The sequence below is a fragment of the Aquarana catesbeiana genome, linkage group LG11 (assembly GCF_042186555.1).
Source record: "Aquarana catesbeiana isolate 2022-GZ linkage group LG11, ASM4218655v1, whole genome shotgun sequence".
Lineage (NCBI taxonomy): Eukaryota > Metazoa > Chordata > Amphibia > Anura > Ranidae > Aquarana > Aquarana catesbeiana.
This window is the reverse complement of record NC_133334.1, coordinates 64,610,284-64,635,807: the sequence shown is the minus strand read 5'-3', so window position 1 is coordinate 64,635,807 and position 25,524 is coordinate 64,610,284. Positions and strand designations below refer to the sequence as shown.

General features: G+C 41.7%; 1 protein-coding gene across 2 annotated transcripts; it reads left to right on the top strand.

The window, feature by feature from the left end:
• The first annotated feature begins 8,325 nt into the window (after window positions 1-8,325).
• ARL14EP (ARF like GTPase 14 effector protein) lies at window positions 8,326-20,233 on the top strand. 2 transcript variants are annotated; one of them, XM_073604527.1, is made up of 3 exons: window positions 8,326-8,472; window positions 15,604-15,722; window positions 19,275-20,233. In XM_073604527.1, exons 1-3 carry the CDS (start codon window positions 8,407-8,409, stop codon window positions 19,495-19,497), a joined length of 408 nt encoding a protein of 135 aa, XP_073460628.1. In that variant the 5' UTR covers window positions 8,326-8,406; the 3' UTR covers window positions 19,498-20,233. The 2 variants fall into 2 exon arrangements, with proteins under 2 accessions (XP_073460628.1, XP_073460627.1); XM_073604526.1 differs by having other exon boundaries at window positions 15,604-15,731.
• The last annotated feature ends 5,291 nt before the right edge of the window (window positions 20,234-25,524 follow it).

The window sequence follows — 25,524 nt, the reverse complement described above, 5'->3', positions numbered from 1 at the left end:
CACATGGGGCTAGGGGGGACTTTCACACGGAACCAAATTCATCTGCAGTTGACCAATCTGTACATCGCAACATACACTTAACAGCAAGGGACATACTGCCCCTACCCCAATATTTTTATAAAATTTTCTACATGATCAGAATACAGTTTGACCCTTGGATATTGCATGTTTTTTTTCCCTAAAAGTGACATTTGTCAAAGGGATCAAATAAACTGCTGGTATTATACCAGACCTATAGTAGTTCCAAGCAGCATATCTAAGAGTTAAAAAAAAAATCACTACTGCCGAGACTGGCCAGTACAGTCTGCTGGGTGTGAAGGTCTAACAATAATAGAGAGGCACAGGTTATCGCTTCCTGTTATAGTACATGTATTTGCATTAGCTCTACAAACCAAGACACGCACATTCGCCCGTATTCACGTACAATCCCATAGACTAATTTTATTTATTTTTCTTCTTTTCTTACAAAATACATTCGCACACAAATGCGTAACTCTAGTCGATATTCTACCTAGCTACATAAACTGTCCCCCTCAGGCTCTGCTGTGCCATGTCAAGAGTGCTTAGGTGTACACAGGAGATAGAATAGGAAGGGCCAGGATAGTAGTCCATCAGTCAGTGCTTTCTTGCTGATCTTCTGAGGAGGCACGGAGACTGGTATTGCAAGTGGGCACTGCATCATTAGCTAAGGAAATCCTCCTTCCGGTAGCCCTTCTGTAAAACAAAAAAGAAATGTTCAGTGAGAAGGCACATCTAACCACATCTAACTAGGGGGAATGGATGTGTAGTGATTAGCCCTGATGTCTTACATCACTGCGGTCCTGGATTCAGATCATGCCAGTAGCATTAAACGCTTGAAAAGGTTATATTCTGCCCATGTACCACTGCATTTGTTCCAGTTTTCTTTGACAATACTAAAATATACGGATAGGCTAATCACTTTCTACCTACAGTAGCCTCTCTCAACCTTTTCAACACAGAGGAAACTCATGATACATTAGTGTGATAGTCAATGGAAAGATTGCCCCTTACACTTGTGGTCATTGGGAAGAATTACCCTCTTACAGAAAGCTGGTGTAAGTGGGAACTTTTATGCCGCGTACACACAATCGGAAATTCGGCCAGCAAAAGACCGATGAGAGCTTTTGGTCGGAAAATGCGACCGTGTATATGCTCCGTTGGACTTTTGCTGGCCGAATTCCAGCCAGCAAAAGATTGGGAGCATGTTCTCAATTTTTCGATTGGAAAAAGTTCCTATCCAAAAATGCGATCGTCTGTAGCAATTCCGACGCGCAAAATTCCTACGCATGCTCGGAAACAATTCAACGCATGCTCGGAAGCATTGAACTTCATTTTCTTGGCTCGTCGTAGTGTTGTACGTCACCGCGTTCTTGACGGTCGGAAGTTCAGCGAACTTTTGTGTGACCGTGTGTATGCAAGCCAAGCTTGAGCGGAATCCCGTTGGAAAAGCCATCATATCTTTTTCCGACGAGAAGTCCGATCGTGTGTACACGGCATTAGAGGCAAAAACTGCTCATTGCTCAAGGAACCTCTAGCAACCTCTGGAGGAACCCTAGGCTTCCATAGAACCCTGGCTGAGAAACCCTGATCTACAGGTTGGTAAGTGTCTGTATGAGGTAGGAACATTGGTTTGGAAACTCCACTGGACCAGATAATGCCGTTGATCAGTAACAGTGTGTAAGAGTAGCAGAATATTGCAATATAAAATATAGGATATAAATAACAAGAAAGTGAAGCATCTTCTTTTCCCCCAAGGTGTAACCTTTCCACCATCCCCTGCCTGATTGTCAATCCACCCAGCAGTACAGTCCTGACGGCAGGACCATTTACCTTGATCCAAACAGGCTTCTGCTTTGACATGTTTCACAATTTGGGCTTGTGCTGATGGGTAAATGCAGATTGCCTTCAGTTGCATTCTGCTTTTATTTGAGATCAGTTTAAGATGCTTCAGATATTACATATGGAGAGAGTTTATTGGCAGGGGCATCTGATCTACTACAGTTAATCTTCTAAACTGCATCAACCTGCTTTTGCATTCCTGTTTTATTATACTAATAAAGAAGATGTTCTGACAAGAATAAAAGCCATCAACACAGGCCCTTTAAGAGACCATACACTAACCAATGTGATTGTAAAAACTTCTTTAGGTCTACCATCAACTATGTGTTACACGGGCAGGCCTGCATTGATACAAATTGAGTGGATTGTCTAGGTGGGTCCTCCTATTTTATAGGTTTGGTAAATCTATAGAGATTGTACAATCAGACTGGATCACAAGGAGGCAATGGTAATTGGCTGGCACAAGCAAAGGTATTCCAGGTGTGCGGCTGATTTTCTTCTTTTTCTGGGACTGGGGGGATGGATAAGCTACACTATATTGTCAAAAGTATTGGGACATCTCTTATTTTATTTATATATACACACACACACACAAACTTTAATGACATCCCAGTCTTAGTCCGTAGGGTTCAATATTGAGTTGGCCCACCCTTGCAGCTATAACAGCTTCAACTCTTCTGGGAAGGTTGTCCACAAGGTTTAGGAGTGTGTCTATGGGAATGTTTGACCATTCTTCCAGAAGTGCATTTGTGAGGTCAGGCAATGATGTGGACGAGAAGGCCTGGCTCGCACTCTCCGCTCCAATTCATTCCAAAGGTGTTCTATCAGGTTGAGGTCAGGACGGTGCAGGCCAATCAAGTTCCTCCAGCCCAAACTCACTCATCCAAGTCTTTATGGACCTCGCTTTGTGCACTGGATCAAATATTTGGTGGAGGGGGAATTATGTGGGTGGGGTTGTTTTTCAGAGGTTGGGCTTGGCCCCAGTGAGTTCCAGTAAAGGGAACTCTTAAGGCATCAGCATACCAAGACGTTTTGGACAACTTCATGCTCCCAACTTTGTTGGAACAGTTTGGGGACGGCCCCTTCCTGTTCCAACATGACTGGGCACCAGTGCACAAAGAGAGGTCAGAAAAAAAAATGGCTGAGCGAGTGCCTGACCTTACAAATTTGCTTCAGGAAGACTGGTCAAACATTTCCTTAGATACACTCCTAAACCTTGTGGACAACCTTCCCAGAAGAGTTGAAGCATAAAGCTGTAAAGGGTGGGCCAACTCAATACTGAAACCCTACCAACTAAGACTGGGATGCCATTAAAGTTCATGTGTGTGTAAAGGTCCCAATACTTTTGACAATGTGGTGTGCACCCAGAGGCTGCTGACCTCTCTCTTTTTGTTTGGAAACAAAGGGTATTCTAGTAGAGGAGAACTCAGGCAGGGCTGACAACAATGCATGCTACTTTAGAGTATCAGAGGTAATGTCAGTTCATGGGCTTTCTGGCAGAATTAACAAGATTTTTTTGTGTACTTGCAGTTACCTTAACCAGTTGTAGACACTGAACATGCTACACACGCAAACATGTACACACACCAGAAAAAAAGGTAATCAAAGTACACCAGGTGAATCTAGCATGCCCTGTCCTTTCCCTCCCCCCCCCCCCCCTTTTCCCTGCTGTTCTCCCTCCTGCATTCATTGGCTATTCCTGCCAGTCAAAATGTTGACAGCAACTAGCCACTGCTGAATAAAATATATTTTGAACAGTGTTTGTAAACACAGTACAGATCTGGAATTTAAAGACACAAAGTAGCATTATTTTTACTACTTTTTATTTACTCCATTCATCTGCAAATCAAAGGGGTGACCATTGTCAGGTGACAAATAAAAAAAATATTTCTTCTAAACAAATGTGTTCCTATTTACACCACAAACAACTCCTTCTTCCTCTTCTCCCCCTATCATGTTACTGCTGATTTGTTTTGGGATGTTTCTACTTTTAATAAAATGTAAGTTTTAATAATTATTTTTAATTGTATAAAAAAGCAAAATTGAAAACAAAATGTAATTTGTAAAAAACTTTAAAAATGGCACTAAAATGTTGTTCTGGTAAAAAGCATTGCAAACAGGAAAAATTGTAAAATATATGATAGATTACCTACAGTAATTTTTTTTTCTTTTAATTAACACTTATCAAGAGTAGAAAAAGTGTGTTTTTTGTCACGTGACTATGGATTGCATAAATAAAATACATTTTTGTAAGATACCACCAGAAGAAAACCTGGTTTGTCCTTAAAAAAAAAAAAAAAGAAGTAAAGTATACATGCATTACTTTATTTTATATTTATTTTATAATTATTGCTGAAGAACAGGCCTATAACGAAAATGTAAAAAGGACTCTGGTCAAAAGACAACATTTGGGAACTGTGGATATACTGCAGAAGTTAACCGATTTTAATTTTAATTTTTTTAATTTGGCAAAACATACACTTTAAAGCAGAGTTCCAATCATATTTTTGTTTATTAAAAGTCAGCAGCTACAATAAGTGTAGCTGCTGACTTTTAATAAACAGCCACTCACCTGTCCCACGATCCAGCGGTGCACTCACTCGCACTATGTTCTCCCCGTGCCCTGCCTCGGTGGTGCTGGCATCTACTATGGGCACCCGGCTGTGACAGCTTGCAGCTTCACAGCCGGGTGCCCACTGTGCATGCACGAGCGGCGCTGCTCTCTGGGACTGGTTCCGAAGTCTTAGGACTGTCATATGTCCCAGAAGACTTCAGGATGGAGAACAGGCCACCGGAGTCCAGAATCTGGTGCAGCTGTGCACTGTAGTCAATTAGCTTGTAACTTCAACTTGCTCAATTAAACTTCGACAATAAAACCTACAAGCTGATTGGTTAATATGCACAGCTAGACCAGATTCTGTGTGCTCCAGTTTTGGTAAATCTCCCCCTAAATGTAATTTCTGACAAGTGTTCCTGACACCAAGAGAAGTGTGATGACAGGGGAGGGAGCTCCAGTTGATTGACAACCTGAGCTCTGTTCCTGTGTGCTGTGTGAAGGGGGATATGCCCCTTTCCTCCAATCAGCTCTCAGAGCTCTCCTCACTGATTTAACTTCATCTCTCCACCCCCTGCTTTTCAGAGCTGAGAGATTCTGTATAAATTCTGCACATTGAATGAATGTAGGGGATAGACAGCTTATGTAGGTGGATTTGTTTTCCCTCTGTATCACCTGAAGCCAGTCACTTTACTGGGTACATGTGAGGATTTACAACAACTTTAACGCCACAAAATCTCAATATGGCTTGTGCAGCAAATGAATATGAGATTATTTATCTATCTATCTTTGATAGATATAGATTTTTCCACAAAAGTGGAGTTATTTGCTTTAAATTTTAGCAGGATACATACAAATGGTCTTTATTTGTTTTTCTTCTGTTCAAAACTAAGTCTAGGGTCAAAAAAACTGTTCTTATAATTCCATTCCAGGTTCCATAGATACAACAGGAAATGAGAGGAAGTCCCTCTAAATTAGGCAATTCCTCCTTTTATGGGCATGCCCTGGTCAATAATCTAGCTGTCTACTAGATTAATGACCAGAGCAGACCCCATCTATACTCGAGACATCTACTCCAGGACACCCATTCTCAGTCCAGCTTTCACCCAACTTCTCCCTGCAGGAGCCCTGTTGCAGGGGGATCTGTAAAGACCTAAAATGAGTTTTCTTTCTTATTCTCATGGAATAAAATTGAACTGGACTGCCAACCATATATCTGGTGCTTTCTTCATTCTACTAAACATACTACTTTTATTTCAGGCACCTCCCTCTTTGGACCCATCAGAGCTTAGGAAAGTGACCTCTTAACTCAAATGTCAATGGATCTAAATATACACTTCATGCTTCCCTCTGCTGACCAGCTTTATGGAGATGTGGATTTCATTTTCCAGCAGGACTTGGCACCTCCCCACACTGCCAAAAGTACCAATAGCTCTGGAATTCCCTACCCCAATCTGTCAGACTGTCTCCAAATGTATCCACTTTTAGGCGATCCCTGAAAACTTTCCTCTTCAGAGAAGCCTATCCTGCCTCCATCTAACAACTGCACTATTTTCTCCATTAGCTCATCCCCCACAGCTATTACCCTTTTGTATAACTTGACCCTCCCTCCTAGATTGTAAGCTCTAGTGAGCAGGGCCCTCTGATTCCTCCTGTATTAAATTGTATTGTAATTGTACTGTCTGCCCTAATGTTGTAAAGCGTGCGTAAACTGTCGGCGCTATATAAATCCTGTATAATAATAATAATAAAATTTAATGATCATGGTATCACTGTGCTTGATTGACCAGCAAACTCGCCTGAGCTAAACCCATTGATGCAGCAATTCATGCAAAAAGGAGCCCCGACCAAGTTTTGAGTGCATACTATACTGTACATAGACAAACATTTCAGTAAACCAACATTTCTGTATTAAAAATCCTTTTTTTAATTGGTCTTATGTAATATTCTAATTTTCTGAGATACTGAATTTTGGGTTTTCACTAGCTGTAAGCCATAATCATCAAAATTTTTTAAAAAAAGGAAATGCTTAAAATATATCACTCTGTGTGTAACGCATCTATATAAAATATAGGAGTTTCACTTTTTGAATTTAATTACTGAAAAAAATTAACTTTTCGATGATATTCTAATTTTATGAGATGCACCTGTATATGAAAATCCTGATCCAGCTAAACACCAACTTATGGACAGTGTTGGGGGTCTGCGTCACGTGTTTAAAATATATAAAAATATATCAAACATTACAAAGTATTTAGCATGAAGATACAGTGGATAATTAAACTGACACATGAAAATAATATGTGCGCTACTGCTACCAGCTAGATCTCACCTCTTGTTCTGCTACTAGGCCTAGCTTTAAACAATGTCCTGTGTACTTATCTAGCACCACTTACCCATCTCGATTCCTTTTGATGTACATCAGTTTGCTGAGCCCATTGAAATATACTATATCCCGTGCTGCGAGAGGTCCAGCCACAGTCAGGTTTTTGAGCACAGTGATAATGTTCACGACTTCAGAAGGAGGACTTTTATCATTTCTGTCCCCAGGAAGCTTCTCTAGAAGATGGCTGACTAGCCTGGTGGCTGTAACATCAATGACATAATTAGCAAGGATGAAAGACCACAGTCCATCTAATTCTATATATTCCTATAATTGAACTCTGTTGATGCAGAGTACAGCAAGGTAAGGTTTAAGTAAAGAGATGCTAAACGAATAAAAAAAAACTTTCACTCTGGCCCTGCCAGAAGCAGAGGCAGTCAGGCCAATTTGCAAGAAGCCTAGGGAGTGTAAATGTGGCTACAATGCAAATGTAGATAAAACTCTGTAAACTTTTTGACCTTATGAAAGCTAATAAATTTCTTCAATTGCATAGGCAGGCAATTGACTTTGAGGTTCTCCAAGCCAATAAAAGTTATTTTAGTGTAACAAGAATCCAGTATAATGGATTACATGTGGTCAGTAATCAGCATAATTAAAATCTAATAAGTGGAACCTCAGATTACGAGCATAATCCATTCCAGGAGTATGCTCGTGATCCAAAGTACTCGCATATCAAAGCGAGTTTTCCCATTGAAGTCAATGGAAACGAAAATAATTTGTTCCGCATTGACTTCAATAGGATGCAATACCGCATGTGGCCAGAGACGGGGGGGCGCCGGAGAGCCTCAGAAATGGCCGAAAAGGCCCGAGGACACTTCGGCTGACCTCGGCAAACCTCGGAAAGACTTTCTACCCGAGATTTGCCTAGGTCAGCCATGCTGTACATGGGCCTTTCCGTGCATTTTTGTGAGACAATGCTCGCAAACCGAGTTACGATTTTTAAAAATACAGTGCTCGTATTGCGAAACGCTCGTTAACCGCGTTACTCACAATCCGAGGTTCCATTGTACATGGTAAACAAAATGATCAAAATATGAGAAGGTTGAGCACTCACACATCTCATCCTTGTTCTTGGCATGTCTTGACAGATTGCGGATGAGCCCTGTTAGGGAGCGCAGCTGGCTGTGATCTGCAGCTTTTATTAAAATACATCTGTCCTCTGCCACCTTTGTGTTCTGTCAGATTAGGAAACCTATTGAAACCTATAGTGGCCATGTTGGAACGCATAGCGCATGTGCAATAAGCAATTTTGTTCGCATCACTTTTGATTCATTTTCTGATGCGTCGCGGACCTGGCAGGGGTTCTAATCACTCTCCACTCTCAAAACCAGAGAAAAAAAATTGCCTTTAGGTGTCCTTTATTTATGAGTCACATTCTTCTTATTAGGAAGTTTTGGTGTTTATGAAAATGCATATCTTTTGTACATGAGCTGCACACCATTGTTTACATAGCACACTGACAGGCCACGTGTCAGGGAAATCACCATAGAGACTCCAAACGACACCATAGACAGCGCCAACATTCCAAACCTCCCGCCTATCTGTCTTTGTGTGCGTCTCTATGGTGTACGTATGAGATGACGCGTTATAGGGGGCGGGGCGCCTGTGGATGGCGGCGGCGCGGGACGGCGCTGCGAGTAACGCGGGAATGCCGAGCAAGAAGTCCCAGGCGAAAGTGAGTGAGGAGAAGGAAGGAAGGGGGTAACGTGGGGGCACCGGCCGTGACAGAACACCGGAGGGTGCACATTGTATGCGGTACGGGGAGTGTACAGGGACAGGAAGAGTTGTGCTGGAGATAACAGAGCAATACAAGGCTGGGCAGACAGTACTAGGTGATTGTAGAGCCTGGCTGGGGGAGGGGAGGGGAGGGGTATATTTGGCTGTCACACATCCTACAGTCAACGTTTATGAAAAAAATCTGTAATATGAGGAACTACCTGATGTGTCCAATCAGAGAGGAGCCTCTACTACATGGAGGAGGATAGGTGACCACAAAGCATACAATCTGATCTACCATCAGTAATACAGGGGCCTCCCTGATTGGATACAGATGGGATGGATTCTTCTGATTGGTCCTCCAGACTTGGTAGCTCTGAGGTCTCCCATGTGTCAGTCTCTGGTGTATAAAGCCTCATAGACATCTCTATATCTCCCTCTCCTCTGAATCCTGACCTGTGATTGGATCGTGCTCCGGAGACTACTGACCGGCGGTGAGGAAGTGATCCATCATCTCCTGTTTTAACCCCAATTTTTGTCAACAAATATGTCAGAGCCTCGTGTATATTACACATGGTTGCTGGGCCAGGAGTAGCACTTCTCATTGGTTTGAATGTGTAGTGTTGGGTCTATACAAGTTGGATCAACTTTGCCACGGGAATGAAGCAAAACATTGCAGCGTGTAAACACCCCCATCTGCTGCCTAGTGAGGCTTAACCAGTCGCCAAGCACCACATAGCAGATTTACTGCTGCAGGTCGGCCGCGCTGTGCAGGGTCACGTCTGTGTGTGTATAACAGGGATATGCAATTAGCGGACCTCCAGCTGTTGCAGACCTACAAGTCCCATGAGGCGTAGCAAGACTCTGACATCCACAAGCATGACACGCAGAGGCATGATGGGACTTGTAGTTTTGCAACAGCTGAAGGCCCGCTAATTGCACACCCCTGGTGTATATATACGTAATCCTGCACTCCAGTTATCGGGCACAAGTGCGCAGCGCCAGCAGCTCACCTCCACTGTCATTATACACAGCGGGACCCGATGTCCGCCGGCACTCGCTGACCATTCTGCTATGTAAACAAGGCAAATTGCTGTTCTCTCAGTAGGGAAGGCACGGACCCTGTAAAGCAGGGACATGGATCCATGCCTTCCCCTAGTAAAAGCACCTCCCACACTACAGTAAAACACTGGCTAGGCACACATTTAACCCTTTGATTGCGCCCCCCCCCCTGTTAACTAGAGCTGCACGATTAATCGTTAAAAAAAATGGCGAGCTCGATTCAAACCCCCTCTCTATCTTGAATAAAAGGAATGGATGGCTGCACACCGAGGTAGTAATGAATCTCTTTATTGTAAAATCCGTAACATGAATATCACCACAGGACAGGCAGACAGGTAGACATGTTTCACACAGCAAGGCTTATTCATTACTAAGTAATGAATAAGCGCAGTGTTGCTGTGTGAAAGATACCGTGTATCTCTTCGTTCTTTTAGATCAAAGGGATAAACTTTGGTCTATAAATGAAGTCCGTTTAACCACTTGCCGACCACCCACCGCAGATGTAGTGCGACAAGGTGGCTTGGCTATGCAAATCGTTGTACCGGTACGGCAATTTGTGCACTAGTTTTGGTGGGCACTCCGATTGGCCAGCGATCGTTCCCCACACAGACAGAATGGGGGTCTACTGAAGTAAACGAGGCAGATCTCCGTTCTGTCAGGGGATGACACTGAGATCTGTCTCCCTGCTAAGCAGGAAGAGGGATCTGTGTCTTTCCCCAGTCACACAGTCTTCCCCCCCAATACAGTTAGAAAACACAAACAGGGAACACATTTAACCCCTTGATCGCCCCTGATGTTAACCCCTTCCCTGCCAGTGCCATCAGTACAATGTCAGTGCATATGTTTAGCACTGGTCACTGTATTAATCTCACTGGTTCCCAATAAAGTGTCAAAAATGTCAGGTGTCCGATCTGTTCCTCCACAATGTTGCAGTCCCGCTAAAAATCACTGATCACTGATTTTACTAGTAAAAAAAAAAGAAAACTAAATAAAAATGGCATAAATCTAATCCCTATTTGGTTTGTGCACAAGTTATAGCGTCTACAAATCAATATACACTTATTGGGATTTTTTTACCAAAAATATGTAGAAGAATACATATTGGCGTAAACCGATTAAAATATATATATATATCTTTTTTTTTTTTTTTTTTATTTTTTTTTTTTTATTGTCGCTCTTTTTTGTTTTATAGAGCAAAAAATAAAAACCGCAGAGGTGATCAAATACTTCCAAAACAGCGGCGCACGACCGCACAATTGTCAGTTAACATAACGCAGTGCCTTAATGCAAAAAATGGCTTGGTCATTAAGGGGGCAAATCCTTCCGGGGTTAAAGTGATTCTGACACTTGTTGCTTACAAGTTAACCACTTCATCCCCGGAAGGATTTGCCCTCTTAATGACCAGGCCATTTTTTGTGTTAAGGCACTGCGTTACGTTAACTGACAATTGCGCGGCTGTGGGATGTTGTACCCAAACAAAATTTATCCCCCCCCCCCCCCTCACAAATAGAGCTTTCTTTTGGTAGTATTTGATCACCTCTGCAGTTTTTATTTTTTGCACTATAAACAAAAAAAAAGACTGACAATTTTGAAAAAAAAAAAGCAATATTTTTTTTACTTTTTTGCTATAATAAATATCCAAAAAAATGTCTTCATCAGTTTAGGCCGATATGTATTCTTCTACATATTTTTGGTAAACAAAATCGTAATAAGTGTATATTGATTGGTTTGCGCAAAAGTTATAGCGTCCACAAAATGGGGGATAGATTTATGGTATTTTTAATAATTTTTTTTAATAGTAATGGCGGCGATCTGCGAATAATTTTTTTTATTTTTTGTGGGACTGCGACATTGCGGTGGACAGATCGTACACTTTGACACTTTTTTGGGATCATTGACATTTATACATCGATCAGAGCTAAAAATAGCCACTGATTACTGTATAAACTGGCAGGGAAGGGGTTAACACTAGGGGGCGATCAAGGTGTTTCTAACTGTATGGGGGATGGGCTGCCTGGAAGAAGAGGGAGAATGTTGATCCCAATCACTAGGAGCAGCAGATCTCTCTCTCCAACCCTGACAGAATGGGGATCTGTCTGTTTACACTGACAATTCCCCGTTCTGGCTCTCTGTGGAGCGATTGCGGGTGACTGACGGGGTCATCGCAGCCGCCGGCCACACACATCGTCTCCGGGGACACACCTGCTATAGAAATTTAAAGAGCTTACGTACAATGACGGCAATTTGTGCAGCCGTGCCAACCTGCCGCAGTACAACTGCGGTGGCTGGTCGTAAGTAATTAAAATCAGTATTTTTTGCTAGAAAATTGCTTAGAACATGTATATCTCTGAGACCCTAGAGAATAAATGCAGATCGTTGCAATATTTTGTCACACTGTATTTGCACAGTGGTCTTTCAAACACAATTTTTTGGGGAAAAATACACTTCAATTAATAAAAAACAAAAAAAAACAAAAAAAAAACTAAACATTAAAGTTAGCCCAATTTTTTGTATGCAAAAAATGTGTACCAAAAAAATGGCGGCTTGTGGGGATGAGAACATAAACCAGCTGACCCCTTTAAAGTGAATGAATCACTGGAACTGTCCAAAATTATAACATAAACAGTAAGGTGCTATACATATCCATAGAAAAACACTGCATCAAACTCATGTGCACATTAATGAGAAAATAAGCATAAAGTCCATAAGTGAATAAATCCCAACACCAATACGGAATACTCTGAGATAAAACTTCTAGATCTTCCACCACGAATGCTCAGTATGAAGATGGCCACTCACCAGAGCTGTTTGACCCCTTTTTACAGGATGGTCAAGAAACACTTTGGGAACATCAGATTGGTTCCACTAATGGCATGAATCCACTCCAATGGCCACTCAGGAAGGAGCCAGAATGTAAAAAATGACACCACAGGAGACACGGATGAAAGTCTCCTAGTGTAGTCAGTTTTAATAAAGTAAAAACAGCAGCAATGATAGAAGTTACACTCATATGTGATAGTACCTGACACTAGGTGTAAACAGCGTGTGAGTCAGCTGATCCCTGGGGGTAGCGTGCGTTCCACGTCTCACTCCGAAGGTGCAAAGCCTGATGTGGGGCATCAAATCTGGACCTGGAAATGATGGATCCTCCGCTCCGACATATTTTTCACTGTGTATGGCTCTTCTCGTTAATGTGCACATTTGAGTTTGATGCAGTGTTTTTCTTTGTGACAGTTTTTTTTATATGAACATGTATAGCGCCTTGTTTTTTATTTGATAATTTCGCACAATTTTTTTGTATAATGCCGCAAGAATCATGATCTTTAGTCTTAGCAAAAAAATTGTGATTCTCATTTTATCCAGAATTGTGCAGCTCTAATGTTAACCCCTTCCCTGCCAATGTAATTGGTACAGTGACAGTGCATAATTTTAGCACTGATCATTGTATTGGTGTCACTGGTCCCACAAAAAGTGTTGGTGTCCAATTTGTCAGCCGCAATGTCGCGATTCTGCTATAAGTCACTGCCACTAGTAAAAAAAATAAAAATTCCATAAATATATCCCATAGTTTGTAGACACTATAACTTTTTGCGCAAACCAATCAATTTACATTTATGGGGATTTTGTTTTTACCAGAAATATGTTGCAGAATACATATTGGGCTAAATTGATGAAGAAATTAGATTTTTTTTTTTTTTTTAAATTGAATATGTTTTATGGCAGAAAATAAAAAAATATTGTTTTTTTTAATTTTTTTTATTGACGGACGTTTTTTGTTTATAGCGCAATAAATAAAAACCGCAGAAGTGATTAAATACCACCAAAGGAAAGCTCTATTTGTGGGGAAAAAAGGACATGCATTTGGGTACAACATCACAGGACCGCGCAATTGTCAACGTAACTCGGTTCCGTATGACAAAAAATGGAAGGCAGCTCAATCTTCCAGACCTGAAGTGGTAATAAAAATGCAGATCAACCAAGCATTTTGCCAGCAAGTTCAAACAATGCCAAAAGGATTATTTATCTATTTTTTAGCGTTACTGCTATAGTGTGTGCCATCTGCACAGAATCAAGTATTTGATACACTCACCGGCCACTTTATTAGGTACACCTGTTCAATTGCTTGGTAGCACAAATTGCTAACCGGCCAATCGCATGGCAGCAACTCAGTGCATTTAGGCATCTAGACAAGGTGAAGATGACTTGCTGAATTCAAACCAGAGCATCAGAATTGGAAAGAAAGGGGATTTAAGTGACTTTGAACATGACATGGTTGTTAGCGCCAGATGGGCTGATCTGAGTATTTCAAAAACTGCTGATCTACTGGGATTTTTACACACAACCATCTCTCAGGTTTACAAAGAATGGTCCGAAAAAGAGGAAATGCCCAGTGAGCGTCAGTTATGTGGAGGAAAATGCCTTGCTGATGTCAGAGGAGAATGGGCAGACTGGTTCGAGATGATAGAAAGGCAACAGTAACTCAAATAACCACTCATTACAACCAAGGTATGCAGAATACCATCTCTGAATGCACAAGACATTGAACCTTAAAGAAGATGGGCTACAGCAGCAGAAGACAACAACGGGCGCCACTCCTGTCAGCTAAGAACAGGAAACTGAGGATACAATTTGCACAGGCTCACCAAAATTGGACAATAGAAGATTTGAAAAACGTTGCCTGGTCTGCTGAGTCTCCATTTCAGCTGTGATATTCAGATGGTAGGGTCAGAATTTGGCGTAAACAACATGAAAGCATGGATCCGTCCTGCCTTCTATCAACGGTTCATGCTGGTAATGGTGTGGGGGATATTTTCTTGGCACACTTTGGGCCCCTTGGTACCAATTGAGCATTGTTTAAACACCATGGCCTACCTGAGTATTGTTGATGACCATGTCCATCCCTTTATGACTACAGTGTACCCATCTTCTGATGGCTTCTTCCAGCAGGATAATGCACCATGTCACAAAACTCATATCATCTCACCACTGGTTTCTTGAACATGACAATGAGGTCACCGTACTCCAATGGCCTCCACAGTCATCAGATCTCATCCAATAGAGCACCTTTGGTATGTGGTGGAATGGGAGATTCACATCATTGATGTGCAGCCGACAAATCTGCAGCCGGGGAGGTCACGTGGCCACTCGGCCCCTCCCACTGTAGCTCTGGATTGGAGTGGTAAACCGGCTGGGAGTCACGTGACCGGCCTGAAGATACAGTGGATATAAAAAGTCTACACCCCTAGTAAAATGTCAGTTTTTTTGTGATGTAAAAAAAATGAGGCAAAGATAAATCATTTCAGAACTTTTCCCACCTTTTTAATGTGACCTATAAACTCCATTGAAAAACAAGCTGAAATCTTTTAGGGTTGGGAAGCAAAAATAAAAAAATAAAATAATGTGGTTGTATATGTGCGCACACCCTCTTTTATAACTGGGATGTATCTGTGTTCAGAATTAAGCAATCACATTCAAACTCATGTTAAATAGGAGTCAGTACACACCTGCCATCATTTAAAGTGCCTTTGATTAACCCCAAATAAAGTTCAGCTGTTCTAGTAGGTCTTTCCTGACGTTTTCTAAGTCCCATCCTACAGTAAAAGCCACGGTCCGCAGAGAGCTCCTGGAATCGTGGGCTGCTGGTGAACAGAGCAGGGGAAGGCTGAAGGAAAGGGGTTGCAGCAGGACTGCCCCTCCACTGCAAGGAAAATCACTTCTACTTACCCGATCCTCTGCCTCCCTATGCTCTGACATAGACTGTCCCTCATACATCTGTCTTAATGAAGGCGGAGGGCATCCGACTGCGGAGCATGGAGGAGAAGAGGCTGTGAGGACCGGTCTTGCAGTGCAGAGGCAAAAAAATGCTTTTCTCTGTCTCCTTCACCTAAACAAACACTGGACCTTCGCAGTGCCGGGGCAGCCCCATTGCAAGGGAGGATTTTTACTTTTCCTGGAGTTCACATTTAATTTGCTTTTTAGTGTCCAAACCAGTATTTGTTTGTTCACATTTGCCTATGTTTTTATTCAGGGGCGATCAGCCAAAACGTTGAAATCATTGCAGTTTTCCAACCCAGGACGACAGACGGATTTTACCCCAGAAACCAGTGCGCGAGAGAAGAGGCGGCTGACCAAGTCCACACCTACAGGGTCAGAAAGGTTTGAGCTCATATGTCCTCTTTTGTCCAGTTAACTCTCTTTTATGTGAGCATTTTTACTGGGTTAAATCTATAACAATGTCCGGGAGGCAGAAAGTAGTTTCCACTGCACAGCCTGTACACATTGACTTAATCCTTATTCACTTCTGTATCTGTTATCAGAGCTGGTTGTGTCCCCCATGCTGCCAAAATGCATAATTCTCTGAGCCAGCTAAGGCAAATGCATCCCTCTCCCCCCAAGTCAGATGGGTTTTACATTCCCATCTATGGTAATGCCAAACCCACTTCAAGCAGTTTAAAGCAGGTCAAAAGCACCTGTGTGAATGACCTTAAATTGATGTCAAACTAATGCCACCGACACAAGTCCTAAGCCTGTCCACACATGCCTTCAATCAGTCAAGTCTTGAGGCACATTTCAGTTTTACTTTTGGTTATGACAATCAAGTGTATACTTTGTCAGTTCTTTTCCATTGTGTTTTTATTTCAATTAACATTAATAAAACAAAAAAAAAAAAAATAGAAACATATGTACCTTTTCTAATTTGAGCCTGGAATATTGTAAAAGGTTATTTGGTTTACCTAAAGTATTCATTCATTCCACTAGATGGCAGTACAACACAAAGTAAAGTGTTCAGAGATGAAGCTCAGAGCAGAAATTCTAAACTTCTAAACAGTTTTAACAAGGAAGAACCCCATAAAATAGCTTCCAGATGATGGTCAGTGAGAAGACTCTCTCCCCACTAGATGAGTAAATATATCAGTGGTGTCTGCTTATGTGAAAATCAAAAGTTGCTTGTGGAACCCTGGTTGAGAGAGGTGATTTGGAGAGTTGTAGATGTTGCAGAGCAGGACCGTGGATCTGTGTGTAAACGCACACGGGAGAGTAGACCGATCGTGTGTAAATAAGTATGAACCCCGATAGGTCTCCTCACCTAGTCAGTCCCCTCCCCCTATAGTTAGAATCATTACCTAGGTAACACATTTAACCCCTTGATTGCCTTCTAGTGTTAACTTCTTCCCTGCCAGTGACATTTATACAGTAATCAGTGCATTTTTATAGCACTGATTGCTGTCTGTCAGTGGTCCCAAAAAAGTGTCTGATCTGCCCGCCGCAATGTCGCAGTCACAATAAATCGCAGATCGCCGCCATTACTAGTAAAAAAATAATAATAAAAATGCCATAAATCTATCCCCTATTTTGTAGGCGCTGTAACTATAGCGCAAACCAATCAATATACGCTTATTGCGTTTTTTGTTTATTTTTTCAAACTTGTCACTCTCCTTTTGTTTATATCGCAAAAAATAAAAACCGCAGAGGTGATCAAATGCCACCAAAAGAAATCTCTATTTGTGGGAGAAAAAATAATAAAAGTTTAATTTGGGTACACTGTTGCATGACCACGCAATTGTCATTCAAAATGTTACAGAGCCGAAAATTGGCCTGGGTAGGAAGGGGATGAAAATGCCCTGTATTGAAGTGGTTAAGTATTCATAAAAAGCAGTTAAAAACACTTACAATTAGGGCTGGGAGATTTTCTTAAAAAAAAAAAAATCTGCGATTTTCCTAAAAAAAAAAACACAAAAAAACCTCGATTCACAATTTGAATTGAGGGGTTTTTTTTTTTTGGTGGACACCGCGCCGGTCCCAAGGAGCTTCGGGCAGGAGTTTTTAGGCGAGGCCGCGGCTTCGGCCTAGTCCACAGCGTCCGGCCTCGCGGACTAGGCCGAAGAAGCGGCCGCGCCTAAAAACTCCTGCCCGCAGCTCCTCGGGACCGGCGCGGTGGAAAAAAAAAATCGATTTGCTTAAATTTTGAATCGATTTGACCTCTCAACTCGATTCAGGATTTACATAGATTTTTTTTCCCCAGCCCTACTTACAATGTAGCAGAGCAAATGAGCATCTCAGTCAGCATAATAGGCATCCTGTAGAGTACTTTGCCTCTAGGGGGAAGGAGAGTTGGCCCCCCAGCTGTGACAGGAGAGGGAGAATATGAGAGAAGCCGTGGGAGCAAAATTTGCACCCAATGTGGCTGGACTTTTCATAGCTCAATGGGAGGAACAATCTGTGTTCATTGATACACCGATGGAACTTATATATTCTATATGCCATATCGATTGATATATTCCTTCTGTGGAAGGGAGATCATAACTGACTAGAGGATTTTCTACATAAATGGAATATTAACAGAACTATAGTGTTATCTTGGGGAAATTAGTGAAACTGACACATCTTTTCTAGACCTAGAAATCACACAAAAAGATTACAAATTAACCACTCAAACCCACTTCAAGAATGTAGATCGGAAAAGCTATCTCCCAATGGAAAGCTGCCACCATAAGAACTGGCTCTATAATGTATGTAAGGGCCAGCTTATGCGTCTCAGACGAAATTGTACCAACCTGAAAGTCTCTACATGATCCAAGCTCAAAAAAAATTGGTCGCAGATTTGCCAATAAAGGCTACAAAAGGGAGCTCATAGAAGAGAAAATAACAGAAGTTGCTGAAATGGATAGAACTAAACTAGTCAGGGATAATATACCATCAGATCAGCAACCTGACTTGGTACCTACGGTAGTATCCTTGAGTATAATTTTCAGTATCGGAAGATAGAGAAGATAATAAAGAGACACTGGCATATACTACAAGCAGATGGACACCTTCAAAATGTATTAGCCATGAAGCCCACATTTTATATATATATATATATATATATATATATATATATATATATTCTATATCTTTTGTGATGGAAATCATTTATTTACCTTTTTTTTTTTTTTTTTTTTTTTTTTTTTTTATTGTGAGGAATTCGTTAATTGAAGATTTTGCATCTGCACGTTTGGTCTGTACTACCACCTTGTGCACATCTCTAGTATTGCTTTCAGCATCATTTTTTTTGTATTACCTTGTGATACATTGTTTACACTACAGTTCAAAAACAGCGCAGCATCATTTATTATACACTTGCGAATTACGGATTCACCTATCGGTGTTTGAAGCAGTTGTTTTGCACACAGTTTTTTCACCTCCAGTGATAGCACGGGAGTATTCCTTTACTAGTTATGCAAAAAGTTTAGTTATTCCATCACTTTCAATACAGGAGAAATGATTACAAGGACCAATGAAGTGGGTCAATTTCCTCAACAGGGACGCGGCAATAAAAACCTCAGAGGTTCATACCTTCCCACTACTTTATCCAAAAAAGCCTTTTAAGGCCCATCTCACACTTGTCATGCAACTTTGCAGTCCCAAGTCGCACATGTCGTACCCCATGATTTACAATGAGTACCGTTCATATCTGTGCGACTTCAAAGTAGTCCCTGCACTATTTTGGTCTGACTTTTTGATGCGACTTGTGGTCCCATAGACCTCAAGATTACACAGCCATTGCTTCAAGGCAGGTGACTTTCAGGTTGTACAAGTGTGAAAGGGGCCAAAAAATAAAAGTTTTGGTATCACATACATTGTATTATGTATAGATGTATTGGTTTACCAGGCAATACATTGCTTACATCTGACAGGTGTGCTTCTTTTATGTTGCAGACAATCAGCCTCAAAGAACAAAGTGTACGACAGTAGAGGTATCCTCATAGCCAGTGGACTGGATCTGTGCGATTGCCTGGATGAAGACTGTATGGGCTGTTTCTATGCCTGCAGAAAGTGCGGCTCTAACAAGTGCGGTGTGGAATGCAGGTGTGATCGCAAATGGGCTTACGAGCAAATTGAAGTAGAAGGAGGGGAAGTTATCCGTAATAAACATGCTTGAACTGGGTGTGAGAAATGGAGCCTTGCTGCCTAGTTACAGGTATAAGACTGTGGTCTGTGTTCAGCGAAGATTTCTGCAGGAGCAGAGCTGACTTCCCTGTTGCTGAAGACTGTTTAAAAGAATATTGATCAGGAAAAAGCCTCGGGCTTCCATTAATTCTTTTTTCTTTTTTTTTTTTTTTTTTCTCGACACAGCTATTTTTAATTGAAGTATGTTCGGTTATAGCTGAAATTGTAAAACTGTACCGCTCGTTTCTCTGTAGGGGAACTTTTAAAAACGAGTTTTGTTTACCTTTTTCCCTTTGCTTCCCTTCAGTGCTTCAGGTTGTTGGTGGACCCTTGACGTCCTCTTACAATGCAGGACTGCTGGTCCTGTATTGTACATGACATCAAAGTGCGACCAACAGACGGATTGCCGAAGAGTAGCAGCTTCAGGAATCTGGTCACACGGAGAGAAAAGTTTGTGGGAGCGAGGGATAAGGTCAATAAAACTTCTTCTCCCTCTTTAAAAGCCAACGCTAAGCGCATGAATACTACTTGTGTACTTTGACTTCTGTTTTTCTTTTCTTTTTTTGGTTTTTAATACTTCTTTTTTATTATGGTTTTTGTTCTTGCCCGTCTTATTCTAATATCAGCCACTTCTGTTTTTGAGAAATTAATTGATTTCATATGTTTAACATGAATTTATTTTTGGTATTTTCCAAATAAATTTAGTTCAGTATGGGAAAAAATATAAAGTATTTTTGTTTGGAATATGCTTTCATAGAGGTGTGTATATATAGATCAGGGCTAAAGAAATGCAATTGATCAATGTGCTTAATTTTTTATTGCTGGCTTCTATCATGGAGTAAAAACAAGTGGCCACTGCCCCCAACTATAATTGGCCTATTGCAGCAAGGAGCACTGGAAGGGTGACGTATGTCAAACAAATACAAAGATTTCCAAGCTCCAACTTACCAGCTAGCGACCAAACCAAATTGACCTAAAAATATGCGTTAAGAACAGGTGTTTAGTCTACAAACATTTGCAAATACATGCATAAGCTACAGGCCCCGTCAAGGCATCCTGTTTTTTGTAGTCCCTATTGCTAACTTCTGAGTCTCTACAATGAGAGCACATGTATTTTAATGGATAGGTGAGGACAGGTGGATCTCCTTAAAGGTACAGGGGCACACTGAACACCCAGCATATAGCACTATGTCAGTAAGTTGTCTGGTCAATATAATCAAAATACAAACAAGTGGCCGTTGCCCCCACCTATAAGTGGTCTATTGCATCAAGTAGCACTGGAAGGGCGACGCATGTCAAATACACAGATTTCTAAGCTCCAACTTGCCAGCGACCAACCGAATTTACCTAACAATATGCGTTAAGAATAGGGGTTTAGTCTGCACACATTTATGATAGTGTAGAACTGTTGATAACAGGGAAAAAACTATTCTTTAAAGCTCCTGTGGCCTTTTGGTGATCATTGGGATCCCTGCAGACAGTAGTCCCTTTTTTTTTCATGTTGAAGCGTATCTGCAGTCTGATGGCTTTCTGGGGAGCATTTTAGGTCCTCAAGAAATGCAATACATCAGGTTGATTGTGGGTTTTTTATTTTTCTTGTGGTGGGTTGTTTTTTTTTTTTTTTTCTTGGTTCTTTTCTGAAATAAAATCAACAAAATTTGTAATTTTAAATATCACCAAAAGAAAGCTATAGCCTTCTCTCAAAAAAAAAAAAAAAAATCAATTTGTGTCCAGTGTTTCATGACCGTGTTATTGTCAGTCAAATTATTACAACACTGAAAATAGCCTGGTAATGGTACTTGGTTGGTTTCTTTGCATATTTCTCCCAAGTTTTGTCTTTTTACAGTATCTCTTGATCCAGCCTTAAATCCAGTGAGTTCCTGACAACACTATCTCCCAAGCAGTGTTGTCAGCCCTGCCTGAGTTCTCCTGGACTACAAAACACCTCTGCCTTATGTTATGGTGATGTTATGTTCAGTAAAGGGGAACTGGGTGCAGCAAAGGCATGGTGCTGTTGACCAATCACAGAAGGCTAGGAGCCAAGTGCCTTACTGGCAGGATCACAAGGTAATTTTCTGTACTTGCAGCACTTTAAAGAGGCAAAACATGGGGAGACGTAAGCCTTTATTGCTGAGATGTGCTGTATGTGTATAAATGTATTTTATTGGGATCTTATGTGATAGACCCAACACAAAGTGGCACATAATTGGAATTGATTCGAAATGGAAGGAAAATCATAAATGGTTCAACAGTGTTTACAAATATCTGAAAAGTGTGGCTTGCATTTGTATTCAGCTCCCTTTACTTTGATACCCCCAACTTAATTCTAGTGGAACCAAATGCCTTCAGAAGTCAATTAATTGGTAAATAGAGTCCACCTGTGTGTAATTTAATCTCGGAGGTTTGTTAGAGAACCTTAGTGAACAAACAGCATCACAAAGGCCAAGGAACACACCAGACATGTCGGACATAAAGTTGTGGAGAAGATTAACCACTTGCCACCCGCCATATAGCAGAATGACGGCGGCAAAGTGGTTTCAATATCCTGACTGGGCGTCATTTGACATCCGCAGCATATTGAGCCGCTGCGCGCCCCCGGGGGCGCACGTCGCGGCAATCGTTGTTGCGGGGTGTCAGTCTGACACCCCGCAACACCAATCTAGGTAAAGAGTCTCTGAAGGAGACTCTTTACCACGTGATCAGCTGTGTCCATTCATGGCTGATCACAATGTAAATAGGAAGAGCCGGTGATCGGCTTTTCCTCACGCGCGTTTGACAGACGCGAGTAGAGGAGAGCCGATCGGCAGCTCTCCTGACGGGTGGTCTGTGCTGATTGTTTATCAGCACAGCCCCCCCTCGGATGCCACCCAGGACCACCAGGGAAGCCATCCACATTGGACCACCAGGTATGCCCCCTAGACCCCCAGGGAAATACTAATCTGTGCCCAGGCAGCTGTCAATCGGTGCCCATTCACAATGCCTGCCAGTGCCACCAGGGATGCATATGAGTGCCGCGTATCAATGCCCAGCAGTGCCGCCTATCAGTGCCACCCATAAGAACCCATCTTTGCAGCTTTTCAGCGCCCACCAGTGCCACCCATGAGTGCCCATCAGTGCTGCATGTCAGTGCCACCTCATCTGTGCCGCCTTATCAGTGCCCATCAGTGAAAGAGAAAACTTACTTATTTACAAAAATTTTTAACAGAAATAAAAGCAAAACTTTTATTTTTTTCAAAATTTTCGGTCTTTTTTTATTTAGCAAAAAATAAAAACCGCAGAGGTGATCAAATACCACCAAAAGAAAGCTCTATTTGTGGGAACAAAATGATAAAAATTTAGTTTGGTTACAGTGTAGCATGACCGCGCAAATGTCATTCAAACTGCAACAGCGCTGAAAGCTGAAAATTGGTCTGGGCAGGAAGGTGTCTAAGTGCCCTGTATTGAAGTGGTTAAAGCAGGGTTAGGTTATATAAAAAAAAAAAATATATATATATATCCCAGGCTTTGAACATCACGGAGGACTCTTCAATCCATCATCCGAAAATGGAAAGAGTATGCATCAGAGAAGAAGCCAAGAGGCCCATGGTAACTCTGGAGGAGCTGCAGAGATCCACAGCTCAGGTGGGAGAATCTGTCCTCAGGACAACTATTAGTCGTGCACTCCACAAATCTTGCCTTTTATGGAAGAAGAGAGCCATAAGAAGTCCCATGTGCAGTTTTTGAGAAGCTAACATGTGGAAGAAGGTGCTCCAGTCAGATGAAACCAAAATCAAACTCTTTGGCCTAAAAGCAAAACACTATGTGTGGTGGAAAACTAACACTGCACATCACCCTGAACACACCATCCCCACCGTGAAACATGGTGGTGGCATCGTGTTGTGGGGATGCTTTTCTTCAGCAGGGACAGGGAAACTGGTCAGAATTGATGGGAAGATGGATGGAGCCAAATACAGGGCAATCTTAAAAGAAGATCTGTTAGTCTGCAAAAGACTTGAGACTGGGGCGCAGGTTCACCTTTTAGGACAACGACCCTAAACTTGCAGCCAGAGCTACAATGGGATAGTTTAGATCAAAGCATATTCATGTTAGAATGGCCCAGTGAAAGTCCAGACCTAAATCCAATTGAGAATCTGTGGCAAGAAATTGCTGTTCAGATGCTCTGCATCCAATCTGACAGCGCTTGAGCTATTTTGCAAACAAGAATGGGCAAAAATTTTACTCTCTAGATGTGCAAAGCTGGTAGAGACATCCCTAAAAAGACTTGCAGCTGTAATTGCAGTGAAAGGTGGTTCTATAAAGTATTGACTCGGGGGCTAAATACAAATGCACAACACACTTTTTTCACATATTTATTTGGAAAGAAAATTTGAAAAAACATTTATCATTTTCTTTCTGCTTCATAATTATGTGCCACTTTGTTGGTCTTTTTGGTTGTAACATGACAAAATGTGGAACATTTCAAGGGGTATGAATATGTTTTCAAGGCTGTGTGTGTGTGTGTGTGTGTGTGTGTATATGAGGGGAAAAAAAGTATTTGGTCCCCTGCTGATTTGGTACGTTTGCCCACTGACAAAGAAATGATCAGTCTATAATTTTAATGGTCGGTTTATTTTAACAGTTAAAGACAGAATAACAACAAAAATATCCAGAACGCTTTTCAAAAAAGTCATAAATTGATTCATATTTTAAGAAGTGAAATAAGTATTAGATCCCCTATCAATCAGCATGATTTCTCGCTCCCATGTGTTTTCTTTACAGGTAACGAGCTGAGATTAGGAGCACTCCCTTTAAGAGGGTTCTCCTAATCTCAGCTTGTTACCTGTAAAAAAGACACCTATACACAGAAGCAAGCAATCCGATTCCAATTTCTCCACCATGGCCAAGACCAAAGTGCTGTCCAAGGATATCGGGGACAAGATTGTAGACCTACACAAGGCTGGAATGGGCTACAAGACCATCGTCAAGCAGTTGGTGAGAGGGTGACAAAAGTTGGTGCGATTATTCACAAATGGAAGAAATGCGAAATAACTGTCAATCTCCCTCGGTCTAGGGCTCCATGCAAGATTTCACCTTGTGGAGTTTCAAAGATCATGAGAATGGTGAGGAATCAGCCCATAACTACACGGGAGAATCTTGTCAATTATCTCAAGGCAGCTGGGACCATAGTCATCAAGAAAACAATTGGTAACACACTACGCCATGAAGGAATGAAATCCTGCAGTGCTTGCAAGGTCCCCCTGCTCAAGAAAGCATATAAACAGGCCCATCTGAAGTTTGCTAATGAACATCTGAATGATTCAGAGGAGAACTGGGTGAAAGCGTTATGGGCAGATGAGACCAAAATCAAGCTCTTTAGCATCAACTCAACGTTTTTGGAGGGGGAGGAATGCTGCTATGACCCCCAAGAACAGCATCCCCACCGTCAAACATGGAGGTGGAAACATACTTTTGGGGGTGTTTTCCTGCTAAGGGCACAAGACAACTTCACCGCATCAAAGGGACGATGGATGGGGCCATGTATCATCAAATCTTGGGTGAGAACCTCCTTCCCTCAGCCAGAGCCTTGAAAATGGGTCATGGATGGGTATTCCAGCATGACTGTGACCCAAAACGCACTAAGGAGTGGTCTAGAAGAAGCATATTGAGGTCCTGGAGTGGCCTAGCCAGTGTCCAGACCTTAATCCCATAGAAAATATGTGGAGAGACCTGCAGGTTCGAGTTACCAAACTTCAGCCTCAAAACCTTAAAAGAAGTATGGGTTCAATTTTTTTTTTTTTTTAAAGAATCATACCTACGTCAGTGGATGCTGCATCTGTCCCCCGGCACCTCTGCACGGAGAACCGCTCGGTTCTGACAGTTTCCCGAGCAGGGCACTGTAGACTGTCACAGCTCTCTGCTCTTCTCCCTCACTGCTTTCTTAGCTGTGGAGGGGTTGGAGGGCTCGCTGAAAAAAAAAAAAAAACAAATTTTCTTCATCAGTTTAGGCTGATATGTAATCTTCTACATACTTTTGGTAAAC